Here is a 14,513-nt window from a genome sequence, read left to right as displayed (position 1 = left end):
ATTAAGTCTGCTTCACTTCATTACCTTTCAGCAGATTTCAGGGTGACGTTCAGCTGAGGAAAAGTTCCTGTTTTATAACTAGTAAAATCCAATTCCCTTTTAAATTAGTTATGGGTCTCTGCCTCATTTAGCACTTGTGGGACTGCATTCTGAATTCTAATAAACCTCTGGTGAAAAAAAAAAATCTTCTACCTCAACTTTTATTGGTGTTGCCAACTCTGATTGGACTTATTCCAGGAGGTTTTGTCACATGACCTCCCACCTCCACCCGCCCCCGCCCCGTCAAACAGCCTCCCCCCTCCCCCGCATCACCAATATCTTTAGAGTAGATGAAATTGTTCAAAGAAAATGAAAAAAAAACCCATGCATTTATTTTTAATTCCCCTTTTTGATTTTTCTCCTGGGTTGCTCTGCGCAGTATCCTGGAGATAAATGTTTAATTCCTGGAGACTCCAGGGCAATCCTGGAAGGTTGGCGACTCTTCCCTTCACCCCTTTCAGTGATAATTCTCAGTCTGTGCCCTCGTGCTACTAGTCCTCCAAGCAATGGAAACTGTCTTTCATTATTCACCCTCACAAAACCTTTCATCATTTTGAAAATCTCTATTAGATCTCCCCTCAACCTTCCCCCCAATAGCAATTACAAAGGCTCCAATATTTCAAGCCTTTCTTCAGACCTGTAACTTTCCATTCCCCGGTCCCATTCTATGAATATTCACTGCCCTCTTTCCCTGGCTCTCCTACCCTTCCTATAATGGGATGCCCTGAACTCTAACCTCCCATTCCTGGTCCCATTTGCTGAATCCTGGCTTTTCCCCATTCCATGATTATAATAAAATTGTACAAGGAAGCTTTGCGAAATGGCACTGCAATGTGGAGTAGGTACCTTGGTGAGGTTTAATGAGCATTTAACGGCAAGAGAGCCCCAGGTGGGCAGAGGAAACGCTTCAAGGACACCCTCAAAACCTCCTTGAAAAAGTGTAACATCCCCACTGGCACCTGGGAATCCCTGGCCCAAGTCCACACAAAGTGGAGGAGAAGCACCTGGGAAGGCGCCGAACACCTCGAGTCTCTTCGCCGGGAGCAAGCGGAAGCCAAGCGCAGGCAGCGCAAGGAGCGCACGTCAACCCAAGCACCCCACCCACCTGCCCCTTCAACCACCATCTGCCCCACCTGTGACAGAGACTGTAGGTCCCGCATTGGACTCATCAGTCACCTGAGAACTCATTTTCAATGTGGAAGCAAGTCATCCTCGGTTCCGAGGGACTGCCTAAGAAGAAGAATGAACATTAAGGCTGTTGTTCAAGATATTGTGAGCATTCCAGAATGGCATGAATGAACGCTGACTGTTTTTTCTAAGGTATGTTAAAACTTTCCAAGTTGTGCAAAGCATAAAAGAATAAAATCTGCAATAAAAGCTAGAGTTTACTCTGGCACGCGACCTATAATTGTAAGTAACTTTGAAGACTTGTTTAGTATTGATGTATGGTAAAAGTTCTGTTGGTAAAACTTCCGATTCTTATATACAAATTCTAGGCTAAATTTCATGATGCCATGCCCCCAGTATGGACGCTGTGCTCAAAGGGGGTACAGCAACTTGTATTTATATAGCGCCTCTAACAGGAAAGTCATCCCAAGGCGCTTCACAGGAGCAATTATCAAACAAAATTTGACATTGAGCCACATAAGGAGATATTCGAACAGGTCACCAAAAGCTTGGTCAAAGAGGTGGATTTTAAGGAGCGTCTTAAAGGAGGTGAGAGGTGCAGAGATGGAGAGGTTTAGGGAGGGACTTGCAGAGCTTAGGGCCTAGGCAGCTAAAAGGCATGGCTGCCAATGGTGGAGTGATTAAAATCAGGGCAAGAGGCCAGAATTGTAGGAGTTCAGAGATCTCGGAGGGCTGTAGGGCTGGAGGAGGTTACGGAGATAGGAAGGGGGCGAGGTCCTGAAGGGATTTGAATACAAGGATGAGAATTTTTAAATCGAGGCGTTGCCGGACTGGGAGCCAATGTAGGTCAGCGAGCACAGGGAATGATGGTGTGGTCAAAGACAGGGCTATGAAATTGTACCCTGACTCTCGTGCTCACGCTCCCTGTGAGTGTGGCCCCCTACCGGATTATGGAATTTATCCTTAAATCACCAACTATGTTCAAAAAGTGTCACTAACAGTTTCAATAAATACTTTTCTCGTGTCTGCAAATCACAATTGTGATGTATGGGTGGTTTCTGAAAAAGTTATTCATGGAATGAATTGAAGGATCAGTTTGCAATGTTAAGGCCTCATATCCATCCAGATCTGGGAATTATTGGGCCGACTGACCCTAAGGAGGGTCAAAAAGAAATCTCTCCCTCAAAAAGCTGTTGAGGCTGGGGGTCAATTGAAAATTTCAAAACTGAGGTGGGTAGATTTTTATTAGGCAATGGTATCAAGGGTTATGGAACTAAGGTGGGTGGATGGAGTTAAGATACAGATCAGCCGTGATATGATTGAATGGCGGAACAGGCTCGAGGGGCTGAATGGCCTCCTCCTGTTCCTATGTTTAAGGATGAGTAAAACCCACTGAGCTCATTGAAACTTATCCCTTCTTTGAGCAAGCTCAACCATTTTGGTTTTAGTGTAAACATCAAGATATTGTGTAGCAACAAAATAAAACCCTATATTTAGGGTAAAATAACATCCTTTGAATGCAGTCTACGGCTACAATACAATCCGGAGCTTCCGAGGAGTCTCTTTCTTGTGACGTTTTATCCTCATCAGGATAATGGATACCCAGCACTAGGAATGGACCATTGTTCACTGTTATATTCGGTGTCAGGCCAGATATGGCACAGGTTAGATGCCAGAATGGAGTTCCCTCACTTCCAACCTAACAATGTATGAATGGATCCTGAAAATCCATGATGGTTCCACAGGCCTCCAAACCTAATTCCGGCAGGAGACTGGCAAAACCCGCCCCACACCCCACCGGAGTCCCAGTGCTTCTGGAAGTTTCCAACAGGTCTCGTAAGCTTCCCACTTACAGGGCAAAGTGGATCCCTGGTGGTGGGGTCAAGGCCGCGGGAGTGGCCCGGCCTCCTGATCAAAGGCAGCTGCAGGGAGGATGGCTGGGATCGGGTTGGGGGGGGTGGGGTTGGGGGCAAACCCCCACAACGGTGGGCAGGTGCCAGAGGTTCAGGCCGCAGGGGACAGGTGTGCACCGGAGATGTTCCCACTGTGGCCCTTGTGCCTGCCACGCAAATGGGAGCCTCCACTCTACCACTCACCACTACTGAACCCAGAAACTCCAGTGGGAACAGAGCCAGAGGGGAGCACTGGCGGGTACAATCTCAGCATAACTGCCGGGATCGTAGTTTTAGGGTCACCAGATCTGAACTCAGTCCGTGAAGATCGGCAGCACTGCACCAGTTTCTGGCACCTCACTTTCCCACTCCTTTAGTGGCCTATCTGAGTGAGAATTTAGTGCAGAACTATGGGAGATTTTGCTTTTAAAATTTATTCTCGGGATGTGGGCGTCGCTGGCAAGGCCCAGCATTTATTGCCCATCCCTAGTCGCCCCTCGAGAAGGTGGTGGTGAGCTGCCTTCTTGAACCGCTGCAGTCCGTGTGGTGAAGGTGCTCCCACAGTGCTGCTAGGGAGGGAGTTCCAGGATTTTGACCCAGCGACGATGAAAGAATGGCGATATATGTCGAAGTGAAGATAGTGTGAGACTTGAAGGGGAACTTGGAGGTGGTGGTGTTCCCATTCACCTTCTGCCCTTGTCCTTCTAGGTGGAAGAGGTCGCGGGTTTGGGGGGTGCTGCCGAAGAAGCCTTGGCGAGTTGCTGCAGTGCATCTTGTAGATGGTACACACTGCAGCCACGGTACGCCGGTGGTGGAGGGAGTGAATGTTTGAATTGGTGGATGTCCTGGGGAAACAGTGCACATTCGAAACTGGTTGTAAGTGTGATGTGGAGACCATGGTAGCTGAATTCGAACTTCTGTCTGCAAAGTGATTGAACAGTGTTATAATGCACTGCACCCACCTCAGTACCCTGAGGACACGGTTATTTTGCCGTGTCCTTCCTCCAGGTTGTATTATCTGAATCCCTATTTGACTTTTTTAGCCTTGCGCTGCCTCACAAATGTTGATTATTCTATACATACTTCTTCTTCTTCTTAGGCAGTCCCTCGGAACCGAGGATGACTTGCTTCACACTAAAAATGAGTTCTCAGGTGACTGATGAGTCCAATGCGGGACCTACAGTCTCTGTCACAGGTGGGGCAGACGGTGGTTGAAGGGGCAGGTGGGTGGGGTGCTTGGGTTGACGTGCGCTCCTTGCGCTGCCTGTGCTTGGCTTCCACTTGCTCCCGGCAAAGAGACTCGAGGTGTTTGGCGCCTTCCCGGATGCTTCTCCTCCACTTTGTGCGGTCTTGGGCCAGGGATTCCCAGGTGTCGGTGGGGATGTTGCACTTTTTCAACGAGGCTTTGAGGGTGTCCTTGAAGCGTTTCCTCTGCTCACCTGGGGCTCTCTTGCCGTGTCGGAGCTCCGAGTAGAGCGCTTGTTTTGGGAGTCTCGTATTGGGCATGCGGATGATGTGACCCGTCCGTCGGAGCTGATGGAGCGTGGTCAAAGCTTTGATGCTGGGGATGTTGACCTGAGCAAGAACACTGATGTTGGTGCACCTATCCTGCCAATGGATTTGCAGGATCTTGCAGAGGCAGCGTTGGTGGTACCTCTCCAGTGCTTTGAGGTGCCTGCTGTACATGGTCCATGTCTCTGAGGCATACAGCAGGGCGGGTATCACTGCTGCTCTGTAGACCATGAGCTTAGTGCCGGATTTGAGGTCCTGGTCTTCAAACACTCTCTTCCTCAGGCGACCGAAGGCTGCACTGGCACACTGAAGGCGGTGTTGGACTTCGTCGTCGACGTCTGCCCTTGTTGACAGTAGGCTCCTGAGGTACGGAAAGTGGTTCACGTTGTCCAAGGCCTTGTCGTGGATTTTGATAATCGGGGGGCAGCACTGTGTGGCGGGGGCAGGTTGGTAGAGGACCTTTGTCTTACGGATGTTTAGTGTAAGGCCCGTGCTCTCGTACGCTTCGGTGAAGGTGTTGACGATGGTTTGGAGTTCAACCTCCGAGTGAGCGCAGATGCAAGCATCGTCTGCATACTGTAATTCGACGACAGAGGATGGGATGACCTTGGATCTGGACTGGAGGCGACGGTGATTGAACAGTTTCCCGTTTGTTCTATAGATTAGCTCCACTCCAGCGGGGAGCTTACTGAGGGTGAGATGGAGCATTGCAGCAAGGAAGATCGAGAAGAATGTTGGTGCAATGACACAGCCTTGCTTGACCCCAGTCCATACGTGAATTGGGTCTGTGGTGGAACCGTTGGTCAGGATCACGGCTTGCATGTCGTCGTGAAGCAAGCGGAGGATGGTGACAAACTTTTGGGGGCAGCCGAATTTGAGGAGGACACTCCATAATCCCTCACGGTTGACCGTGTCGAAGGCCTTTGTGAGATCAAAGAAGGCCATGTACAGCGGTTGGTGCTGTTCCTTGCATTTCTCTTGTAATTGGCGCACGGTGAAGATCATGTCCATTGTGCCCCTTAGTGGGCGGAATCCACATTGCGACTCTGGGAGGAGCTCTTCAGCCACTGGGAGAAGGTGCTTGAGGAGGATTCTTGTGATAACTTTCCCTGTGGCAGACAGCAGGGAAACTCCTCTGTAATTATCACAATCAGACTTGTCACCTTTCTTGAAGATGGTCACAATTACGGCGTCTCTGAGATCCCCTGGCATGCTCTCCTCCTTCCAGATAAGAGAAATTAGCTCATGAATTCGCACCAGTAGTGCTTCTCCGCCATGTTTTAGTGCCTTGGCAGGGATTCCATCTGCTCCTGAGGCCTTGTTGTTCTTCAGTTGTCGGATGGCCTTTTCAACCTCATGCCGGGCTGGGGTTGTGCTGAGATGGTGGTGGGTAGCATGCTGCGGGATGGAGTTGAGGACACTCGGGTCGAAGACAGAGTCTCTATACATACTAACCATTATTGGCATAGCACAACCACCATACTCAGAGATAAAACCAACTTAAGCTGGTACAACACACCACAGGCCATAGTCATGTTGTCTATATGCTAAGAATTCACAATGAAATGAGTGATACAAAAGGAGGGTTTTTTTTTTACTTGTGGGGAAGATACCTTTTCATTTATCAGGCTTTTCTGGGCCATTGTATACCACTGTTTAGCTGTTTACTGTCATGCATGTATTGATTTCCTTCAGTATTTCTTTGTCAGAATATTATTCATCCATAATTAATAAAATGTCGATTTGTTTACACGCCTAATTCATTTTGAAAAGTCATATCTCAGCCAGATGTCAGGCTTGGCTGGACACCTCCTTTGGAAATACACAGGTGGCATCAAAGGAGACTTCCTTGGTGGACAGGAACTGCTCGGTGATATCGTCCAGCTCGGTGTTGAAGTGATCAGGGCTTCCGTTGGAAGGCTCCTTGATGATGCTGTAATTGAGTGCCATGCTGTAACTGGCCGGTTTCTCTGGCTGTTTCTCCTCGCACTTGCACAGCTTCCTAAAGGCCGCCCTGAACTTTTGAGACATCAGGTTGTAAATGATAGGGTTGACGGCGCTGTTCAGATAGATGCAGACTCGGCAGAAGAGCAGGACCCAGGGATTGGTGAAGGGCTGGCTCAGGAAGGAGTTGATGACCACAAGGGTCCTGTAAGGCATCCACAGCAGAGCAAAGAGGATGACCACCACTGCCAACATCTTGGTCACCTAAACTGCCAAACAGGAGGAAGTATTCTGTAAGCATTGATATTGACCTCAACAACACAAACTTTTATCAGTTTTCATTTCCCTTTGATTTTTGCTATTTACCATTGTCTAAAAGTCATACTAATATATTAAAGATGTAGAATGTTATTGAGAGACCTACTTGCACACTTTATATAGCCAGAATAACAGCAGCCAGGGCTAATCAGCGTTTGTGCATTTTAAGACTATAGTTTCCAAGACTATTCTTTTAATAGTGAACTGTGAGCTCTGCATTAACATTAATTAATGTGGAATTCTCTACCACAGAAGGCAGTTGAGGCCAATTCATTAAATATATTCAAGAAGGAGTTAGATATATTTCTTAAGGCTAAAGGGATCAAGGGATATGGAGAGAAGGCAGGGACAGGGTACTGAATTTGGATGATCAGCCATGATCTCATTGAATGGCGGAGCAGGCTCGAGGGGCCGAATGGCCTACTCCTGCTCCTACCTTCTATGTTTCTATGTTTCTATGTAACAGCTCGTAGATCAACACCAAGACTGATAGATTTTTTGTGCAAGGGATATGGAACCAAGTCAGGTAGATGGAGTTAAGATACAGATCAGCCATGATCTCATTGAATGGCGGAACAGGCTCAAGGGGCCGAATGGCCTACTCCTGCTCCTATCTTCTATGTTTCTATGTTTCTATGTAATAGCCCTGTTAGCAGAGGTCTACACATACATTGCGCTTTAACACACAAACGCAGAGCTCTGCTTTTCCCCCTGACAAAAGAGCAGAGCGGGCAGTATAACTTGGTTCTGCCAGCTGACACCAGTGTAAAAGCTGTTCCCAAACCAGCCCTCTGATATAACTGCAGCTTAAAGCTGTACCAGTAATAGAGGGAAGGTTCCAACTCTGGGCACCGCCAAACAACAAACCAACAGTGATCAGTATGGTAGTGTAGTGGATATTTTTATGGCTGTTATGGTTGTTATGGACTAGTAATCCAGAGGCCTGGACTGGTAATCCAGGTAGAACGTGAGTTTAAATCCCTCCATGGCAGTTAAAGAATTTGACTACAGTGTAAATACAAAGCTGATGTCAGTAAAAGTGGCCATGAGGCTGTTGGATTGTCCTAAAAATCCAACTGGTTCACTCATGCCCTTGAGGGAAGGAAATCTACCGTCCTGACCCGGTCTGGCCGATATGTGACTCCAGTCCCACACCAATGTAGTTGACTCTTAACTGCCCTCTGCAGTGGCGGAGAAATCACTCAGTTGTATCAAAGCCACTGCCAGCGGTTCAAGAAGAAGGCGGCCCACCACCACCATCTCAGGGCAACTAGAGATGGGCAATAAATGTCGGGCTGCCAGCAACGCCCACATCCCGAGAATGAATGAAAAAAAAAGTTAGTGAGGCTGAAGTTGGACAATATTGGAATGTTGGGTGCCTTATTTTGGGAAAATGTTACTGGCTATAAAATGCTAGGCCTCTGGGTGAATATTCCTTTAAATTTATTATAGCAGATCTCAGATAGTATTTCTCACAGTGAGTCAGAAAATATGGTTAACCCTAAATTTGTGTTTTTTTATGGTTTTCCTACATTACATCAGTGACGACTCTTCAAAAGTACTTCATTGGCTGTAAAGCGCTTTGGGACGTCCTGAGGTGGTGAAAGGTGCTATAGAAATGCAAGTCTTTCTGTTAAAACCTCGAACTATCCAGTAAAGCGACTTCAGCCGTGAAAATAACAGATAAATCCATTTAAATGACTTTTGAATGAATAGGAGTGAACTCTATACTATTAAAAAAATCACAATAGAGATTTATCAGCAAATTGTGAAGGGGAAAGTGTGACAGGAAGTAAGTGTGACACAAAGTGTGCACTGTCAGAAAGGATTTTAATAGGATGGTCTGAGATTCAAAGAAGCCACTTAGTTGATTGAAATCCAAATTAAAGTTTTTTTTAAATATTAAACGTGCCTATGTTAGAACAGGCGTGATTGAAAAATATTGAGTCACGGGACGTGTCTTGGGTTTTGCTAAGTTGGGCATTTTAACTGGCGCTTTAAATAAGCCATAGAAAATATCGAAAACGTGGCGCTTTCGCACATCAGTGACTTCAGTTATACGGTGCTACAATTGTGGTTGTATGTGCTGGAGAGAATTATGCATGTATCGGTTCAGAGTTTACCGAACTTAACTCATCCCTGCCCTCAGCCCTCCCACTGGAGCTGATGGCTGGGTGGTTGAACGGACAGAGAAGGGAAGGGAAGGGGGGAATATTCTGCTGTCCATGTCGGCAGGTAAGTGGAAATCTTGCTTCTCATCCTGTGCCGTGACATTAGCAAACCCATGCAGTTGGGGAAGGCAAGACCCCCCCAGTCCCCTGACTGGTAATAGCTGGCTGTACTTGCCTGCCTTCTAGAGGTAGCGGTGCTGCTCGATGCTTTCGGGTCGGTTGTTTTCGATGTGTGTCGAGGGTGGACGGGTTGGTTCCGCCGTCGCTTGGTGCTCTCTGTCGGGCCAGTGGGGATGGGGTTCACAAACAAAATCCTGCCGATCAGCCAGTACAGCACAGTGGCCAGTACCAGAGGCGCCACATAGAACAGAAAGAAATCTAGAAAATAAATGGGCAGGTAGAAATTTCTGGGGACCCTGTAGTCACATGCCACCACGGTCATGTCCTTGTAGATGGTCTGCGTGATGTCTACTAGGAAGAACCACATCACACAGTAGACAGAAGTGAAAGCCCAGACTAGCAGGATGATCTTCTTGGCTCTGGAAGCAGTGCAGATAAACTGGGCTTTGATAGGGTGGCAGATCGCAATGTATCTCTCAATGGTGAAGGCGGTTATTGAACAAGAGGACACATTGATCCCCAGGTACTGGAGATAGGTGATGCCGAGGCAGCCAGTGTAACCATAAATCCAGGACCCATGGGTGGTGTTGGTGATGTTGGGGAGACCTGCAGCCACCAATACCACCAAGTCAGCGGTCGCCAGACTCACCAGATAGCAGTTAGTGGGGGTTCTCATGTGCTTTGTGCTGAGCACCACCAACACCACCATGACATTGCCCATTATGCCGGCTCCACATATCAGCAGGATCAGGGACATGCTGGCCACCTGGTACTCAAGGCTGTGCTCCGTCCTGTTCCCGTACGCCTTGTCCAGCTGGTCCGCCTCGGAGGAGGTCAGGTTCTCCATTGCTAGATGAATCGGTTCGCTTTTTTTTTGGCCCGAGTTAGTGGCACATTGCTGCTGCTGCGGAGGCGGGTCGGTGGGTTGTCCACATTCCTGGTCTGTCCTGAAACCGCGATGGAGAGAAGGAGCGATACTGCTTCAGTCAGTTAGGAAACAAGGTTCATTGAGGTCCATACATAGCGGGGCTGTGTCGGTATCACTCTCCTGACGGTCTCCCAAAAATACCTTATAGAGAACAATATAAATGAAAGTGTTTATTTAAAGAAATCCCTAACTATATGCACTAACAAACTGACACTGTGTACAATAGACTCCCAATCAATGCACATACACAGGGCAGAGCGGCTAACTGAGTTTAGTTGCACAGCTTTCCTTAAAAAAATGTATAACCAGACAAGGCCGAATGATGTGTGACAGAAGAATTGATTTAAACAGGGAACTTTAAGAGCCAGGATTGTAGTGACACTATTTGGATGGCCAGGAGCAGAGATAGTGGTGAATGACTAAACATCATCCCGAGGAGGATACAATATGATAGGGTCCTACCAGGATCCCCAAGGTGGGACAGGATCTGCAGGGTAGGAAAGGTCGCCCCAAGATCTCCAGGATACAATAGGGTCTGCAGGACAGGGTCGGGTCTCTTGTGTCCTGCCAGGGTGGGATAGAGTCTGACCCTTTATAAAGGTCGCGTCACAACGCGGTATCTACACTGAGGTGAACTACACTAACAAACAGGTTCAATATTTCTCTGCATGTTGGCCATGCTGATTTAGTTCAAAAATATAACTCCTAAACTAAACTAAACCGCGTTTAGAAAGTTGTATCCAAATATATAATTCAGAATGATATCTCCCCTCTCAGCCCAGTTTGTAGATATCAGTCAGTGATGTTTTGTCTCAATTTCCAGATCAGGGATGAGTTCCATCGATGAACTAGATTACACCCCCCCCCCCCGCCCAATATTCCCCTTCTATCACCCGGTTTAAACTCCCATTAATCTCCTTACTTGACCATTTCAACATCATTTCTCTCTCCTCCCGACCTGATCACATTCCACCATCACCGTTTCTGCGGACGTATGAATAAGGAATGAGCTAGTTCATGTGTACACGCACTCAACCCCAGTTAGATCCCCGCAGCCCGACAGCAAGGTACAGATTGCATCGGTGGGTCTCTCCTACCTTCCCGCTCCTCGCTGTAAGATATCGCTCTCCTCTTTGCCTTTGACGTTGGTTGAGTTGGTGATCCGGGAGCCGGGCTGAGCTTGTATCTACCCCACCTCCACCCACCCCGCCTCTCCTTGTGCACTTGCTACAAGCTTCTCTTTTCGATCTTACTGCTCCGCTGAAGTGAGAACAAGACTTGCCTCCACACCCATTCAGTAAGAGCTGTCCAACCATTAAACAACACCAGTCTTTTTTTTAATAAATGCAAGCCGCTTCTCACAGCTCTTGTGCCTGTACTCTTACACAGTCTCGGCAAAGCAAGTGCCGATACCGGTAGCTGTGACATTTCTAAAGGTTCCATGTCCACTCGAAGTTCCCACCTTGCACAATAGTTACAAAAATAAACCAGCCAGAGGAAACACGCTTGGACTGAGGAAGCTAGTCACTCACACTGTAACTAGTGTGTTTCTATTTCCATCTTTTGCTGCCCAATGCATTACCGCACCCGGCTACCGACCATAGAGCACATATACCAGAAACGCTATTTATGGAGGTCACGGTCCATCATCAAAGACCCTACCCACCCCAGCCACAGTCTGTTCGCCCTCCTGCCATCTGGGAGACGCTACAGATGCATTCGCACCCGTACGACCAGATTTAGGAACAGCTTCTTTCCCAGGGCTGTCATCCTACTGAACTCCACAAATAAACTCTAAAGCCTGCACATCTGCCAATGCACTTTATTATGGTTATGTTTATGTTAATGTATTACAAGCCAAATGTATGTTGAATGTTTAAATGTCTTAATCTAAATGTACACTCTCGGGAGCCGCAAGCCTACATTTCGTTGTACTGCACTTGTGCACTAACAATGACAATAAAAGTTAATTTGATTTGATTTGATTTGATCTTTTGTTGTTTACATTGAATTTGTTTATATGGATTTTTTTTTGCGCCAATTTTTCTTTGGTCAAGCCCCAATCCAGGACTTGGGCACGCAATCTCGCCTCACCCTTGAGCGTAGCGCTGAGGTTAGTGCTGCATTAAACTGAGGCTCTGGCCGCTCGTACCAAAAAAAAATCCCATAGCACCATTGGAGGAAAAGTAGGGAGTTCTCTCGAAATTCATCCTTCAACCAACAGCACCAAGGAAACGGATTATCTGGTCATTTATCTTATTGCTGTTCGTGGGATCTTGCTGTGCACAAATTGGCTGCCTCCTTTCCTACATTACAACAGTGACTACGTTTCAAAAGTACTTAATTGGCTGTCAAGCACTTTGGGACATGCTGAGGGTATAAAAGGTGCGATATAAATATTAAGTCTTTATTCAAGGAAATATTTGTATGAAAATTTTAAAATTCTCCTCCTTGTGTTCAAAACCCTCCATGGCCTCGCCCTCTCTATCTCTGTAACCTTCCCCAGCACTACAACCCTCCGAAACCTCTGCACTTCTCCAATTCTGGCCTCTTGTGCATCTCCCACTTCCTTTGCCCCACCATTGGTGGCCGTGCCTTCACCCGCTTAGGCCCTTAGCTCTGGAATTCCCTCCCTAAACCTCTCTACCTCACTTTCCTCCTTTAAGACGCTCCTTAAAACCTACCTCTGACCAAGCTTTTGGTCACCAGCCCTAATATCTCCTCCTGTGGTTCAGTTACAATTGTCTGACATTCGCTCCTGTGAAGCGTCTTGGAACGTTTTATTACATTAAAGGTGCCAAATAAATGCAAGTCGTTGTTGTATATTTCCATAATTTACATCCCACTGTGAGGACATGCTGTTTTGGATTCATTTGCACTGTTAGATGGTTCAACTACCTGATAACAGTTTTTATAACCTACCCTTACAATCTGAAAGCCATCCTTTCATATTCTGCCCACCCCCCCTAGATTGATTGGACCTTGGGATTAACAGAGAATCATAGAATGATACGGCAGAGAAGGAGGCCATTCGGCCCACCGTGCCTGTGCCGGCTCTTTGAAAGAACTCTCCAATTCATCCCACTCCCCCCTGCACTTTCCCCACAGCCCTGCATTTTTTTCACCTTCAAGTATTTATCCAATTCCCTTTTGAAAGTTACTATTGAATCTGCTTCCACCGCCCTTTCAGGCAGCGCATTCCAGATCACATGTTCTCGCTGTGTTAAAAAAAAAAATTCTCCTCATGTTTGCCAATTACTTTAAATCGGTGTCCTCTGGTTACCGACCCTCCTGCCACTGGAAACAGTTTCTCCTTATTTACTCTAACAAAACCCTTCATGATTTTGAACACCTCTATTAACCTTCTCTGCTCTAACAATTACCCCTACGCGGTATTACTATTAAATTAAGCATCGTCTCCTGCTATGCTACCACACTTATTCTAGTTAAGTGAAAAATATTTCAAATACAGAGCAGTAATTTGACAGGCTAAAACCATTAATGAAATTTATTTGGAAAATTAGGTAGAGTTATAAAATAAGGTCAATTTGATCAATACCAGATTACGAGGCAATCAGAATTTATAACATACAGGTCATCAGCTATAGAGTGTGACATGAAATCGCTGAGTCTATTTCCTTGAACATCCTTCGGAATCCAGGAAGAATTAAAGACTCTTGTAGATAGGCCTTGCTTTTATCTTCTTAATAAAACAAAAGAAAACCAGACAAATTTGAACGAAATTATCAAACAAAAATACAATAGACTATCTTTGTGGCTCTAGAGCATTCCGTGACCGCACTGTAGCGTTCTCACCCTAAAACCCTCTACCTCTCCTTCTCCCTTAAGACCCTCCTTAAAACCCAACTCTTTGACTAAATTTGAGCAGCGACATCTTTTACCTAAACGAGCAAATAAACATCAACAATCTTAAACGTATGAAAAATTCTCATTCTTTTTCAAGAGACCCCAAATTGGCTTATATCAAATCCACAATTTGTTTCAGCATAATAAAACATGTCTGAGACTGGAACAACATGTATATAGAAGAAGGAATCATTGCTGGAATGATGGTGATGTATCTACAGCCATAATGGTTGCTCATGCAATGAAGAAGGATGAAAACTTTAGTCAGTTTAGCCCTGGTTACGAATAATATTTTCAGCTCATTGAATTATTGATCAAGAAATATTGGAATAATATCACAAAGTAATCAATTAACTACAGAAAGTGTTTCAACCATACCCAACCAATACTTTTTTTGCAAACAGGGTATGTCACCCAATTGCTGCGAAAGACCACAGCAAAGAAGGGAGGAAAGGAGTCTACAGCAGAACAGCCGTCCCGTCTGAAATCTGGGGCTTTTTACAGAGCATGGAATGTGGGAGAGACTAAACCATGATCTTCCTACCTGGTGGTGAGTTGTAGTTAAAGTTAGGCTTACACACTCAGTGTGACACT

At 46.3% G+C, this 14,513-nt stretch overlaps 1 protein-coding gene across 1 annotated transcript; it reads right to left on the bottom strand.

Annotated features, from left to right (window-relative positions):
• Positions 1-6,344: 6,344 nt before the first annotated feature.
• trhra (thyrotropin-releasing hormone receptor a) lies at positions 6,345-10,174 on the bottom strand. The gene is given in 2 exon segments (XM_085992140.1): positions 6,345-6,779; positions 9,180-10,174. Coding segments are annotated over 2 exon segments (1,227 nt in total). The 5' UTR covers positions 9,972-10,174.
• Positions 10,175-14,513: the final 4,339 nt, after the last annotated feature.

The sequence above is a fragment of the Somniosus microcephalus genome, chromosome 7 (genome assembly GCF_052327205.1).
Source record: "Somniosus microcephalus isolate GS21.2 chromosome 7, FLI_Smic_1.0, whole genome shotgun sequence".
In the NCBI taxonomy this organism is placed as follows: domain Eukaryota; kingdom Metazoa; phylum Chordata; class Chondrichthyes; order Squaliformes; family Somniosidae; genus Somniosus; species Somniosus microcephalus.
Note: the sequence above shows the minus strand (reverse complement) of the source record. Positions and strands in the feature narration are given on the sequence as shown.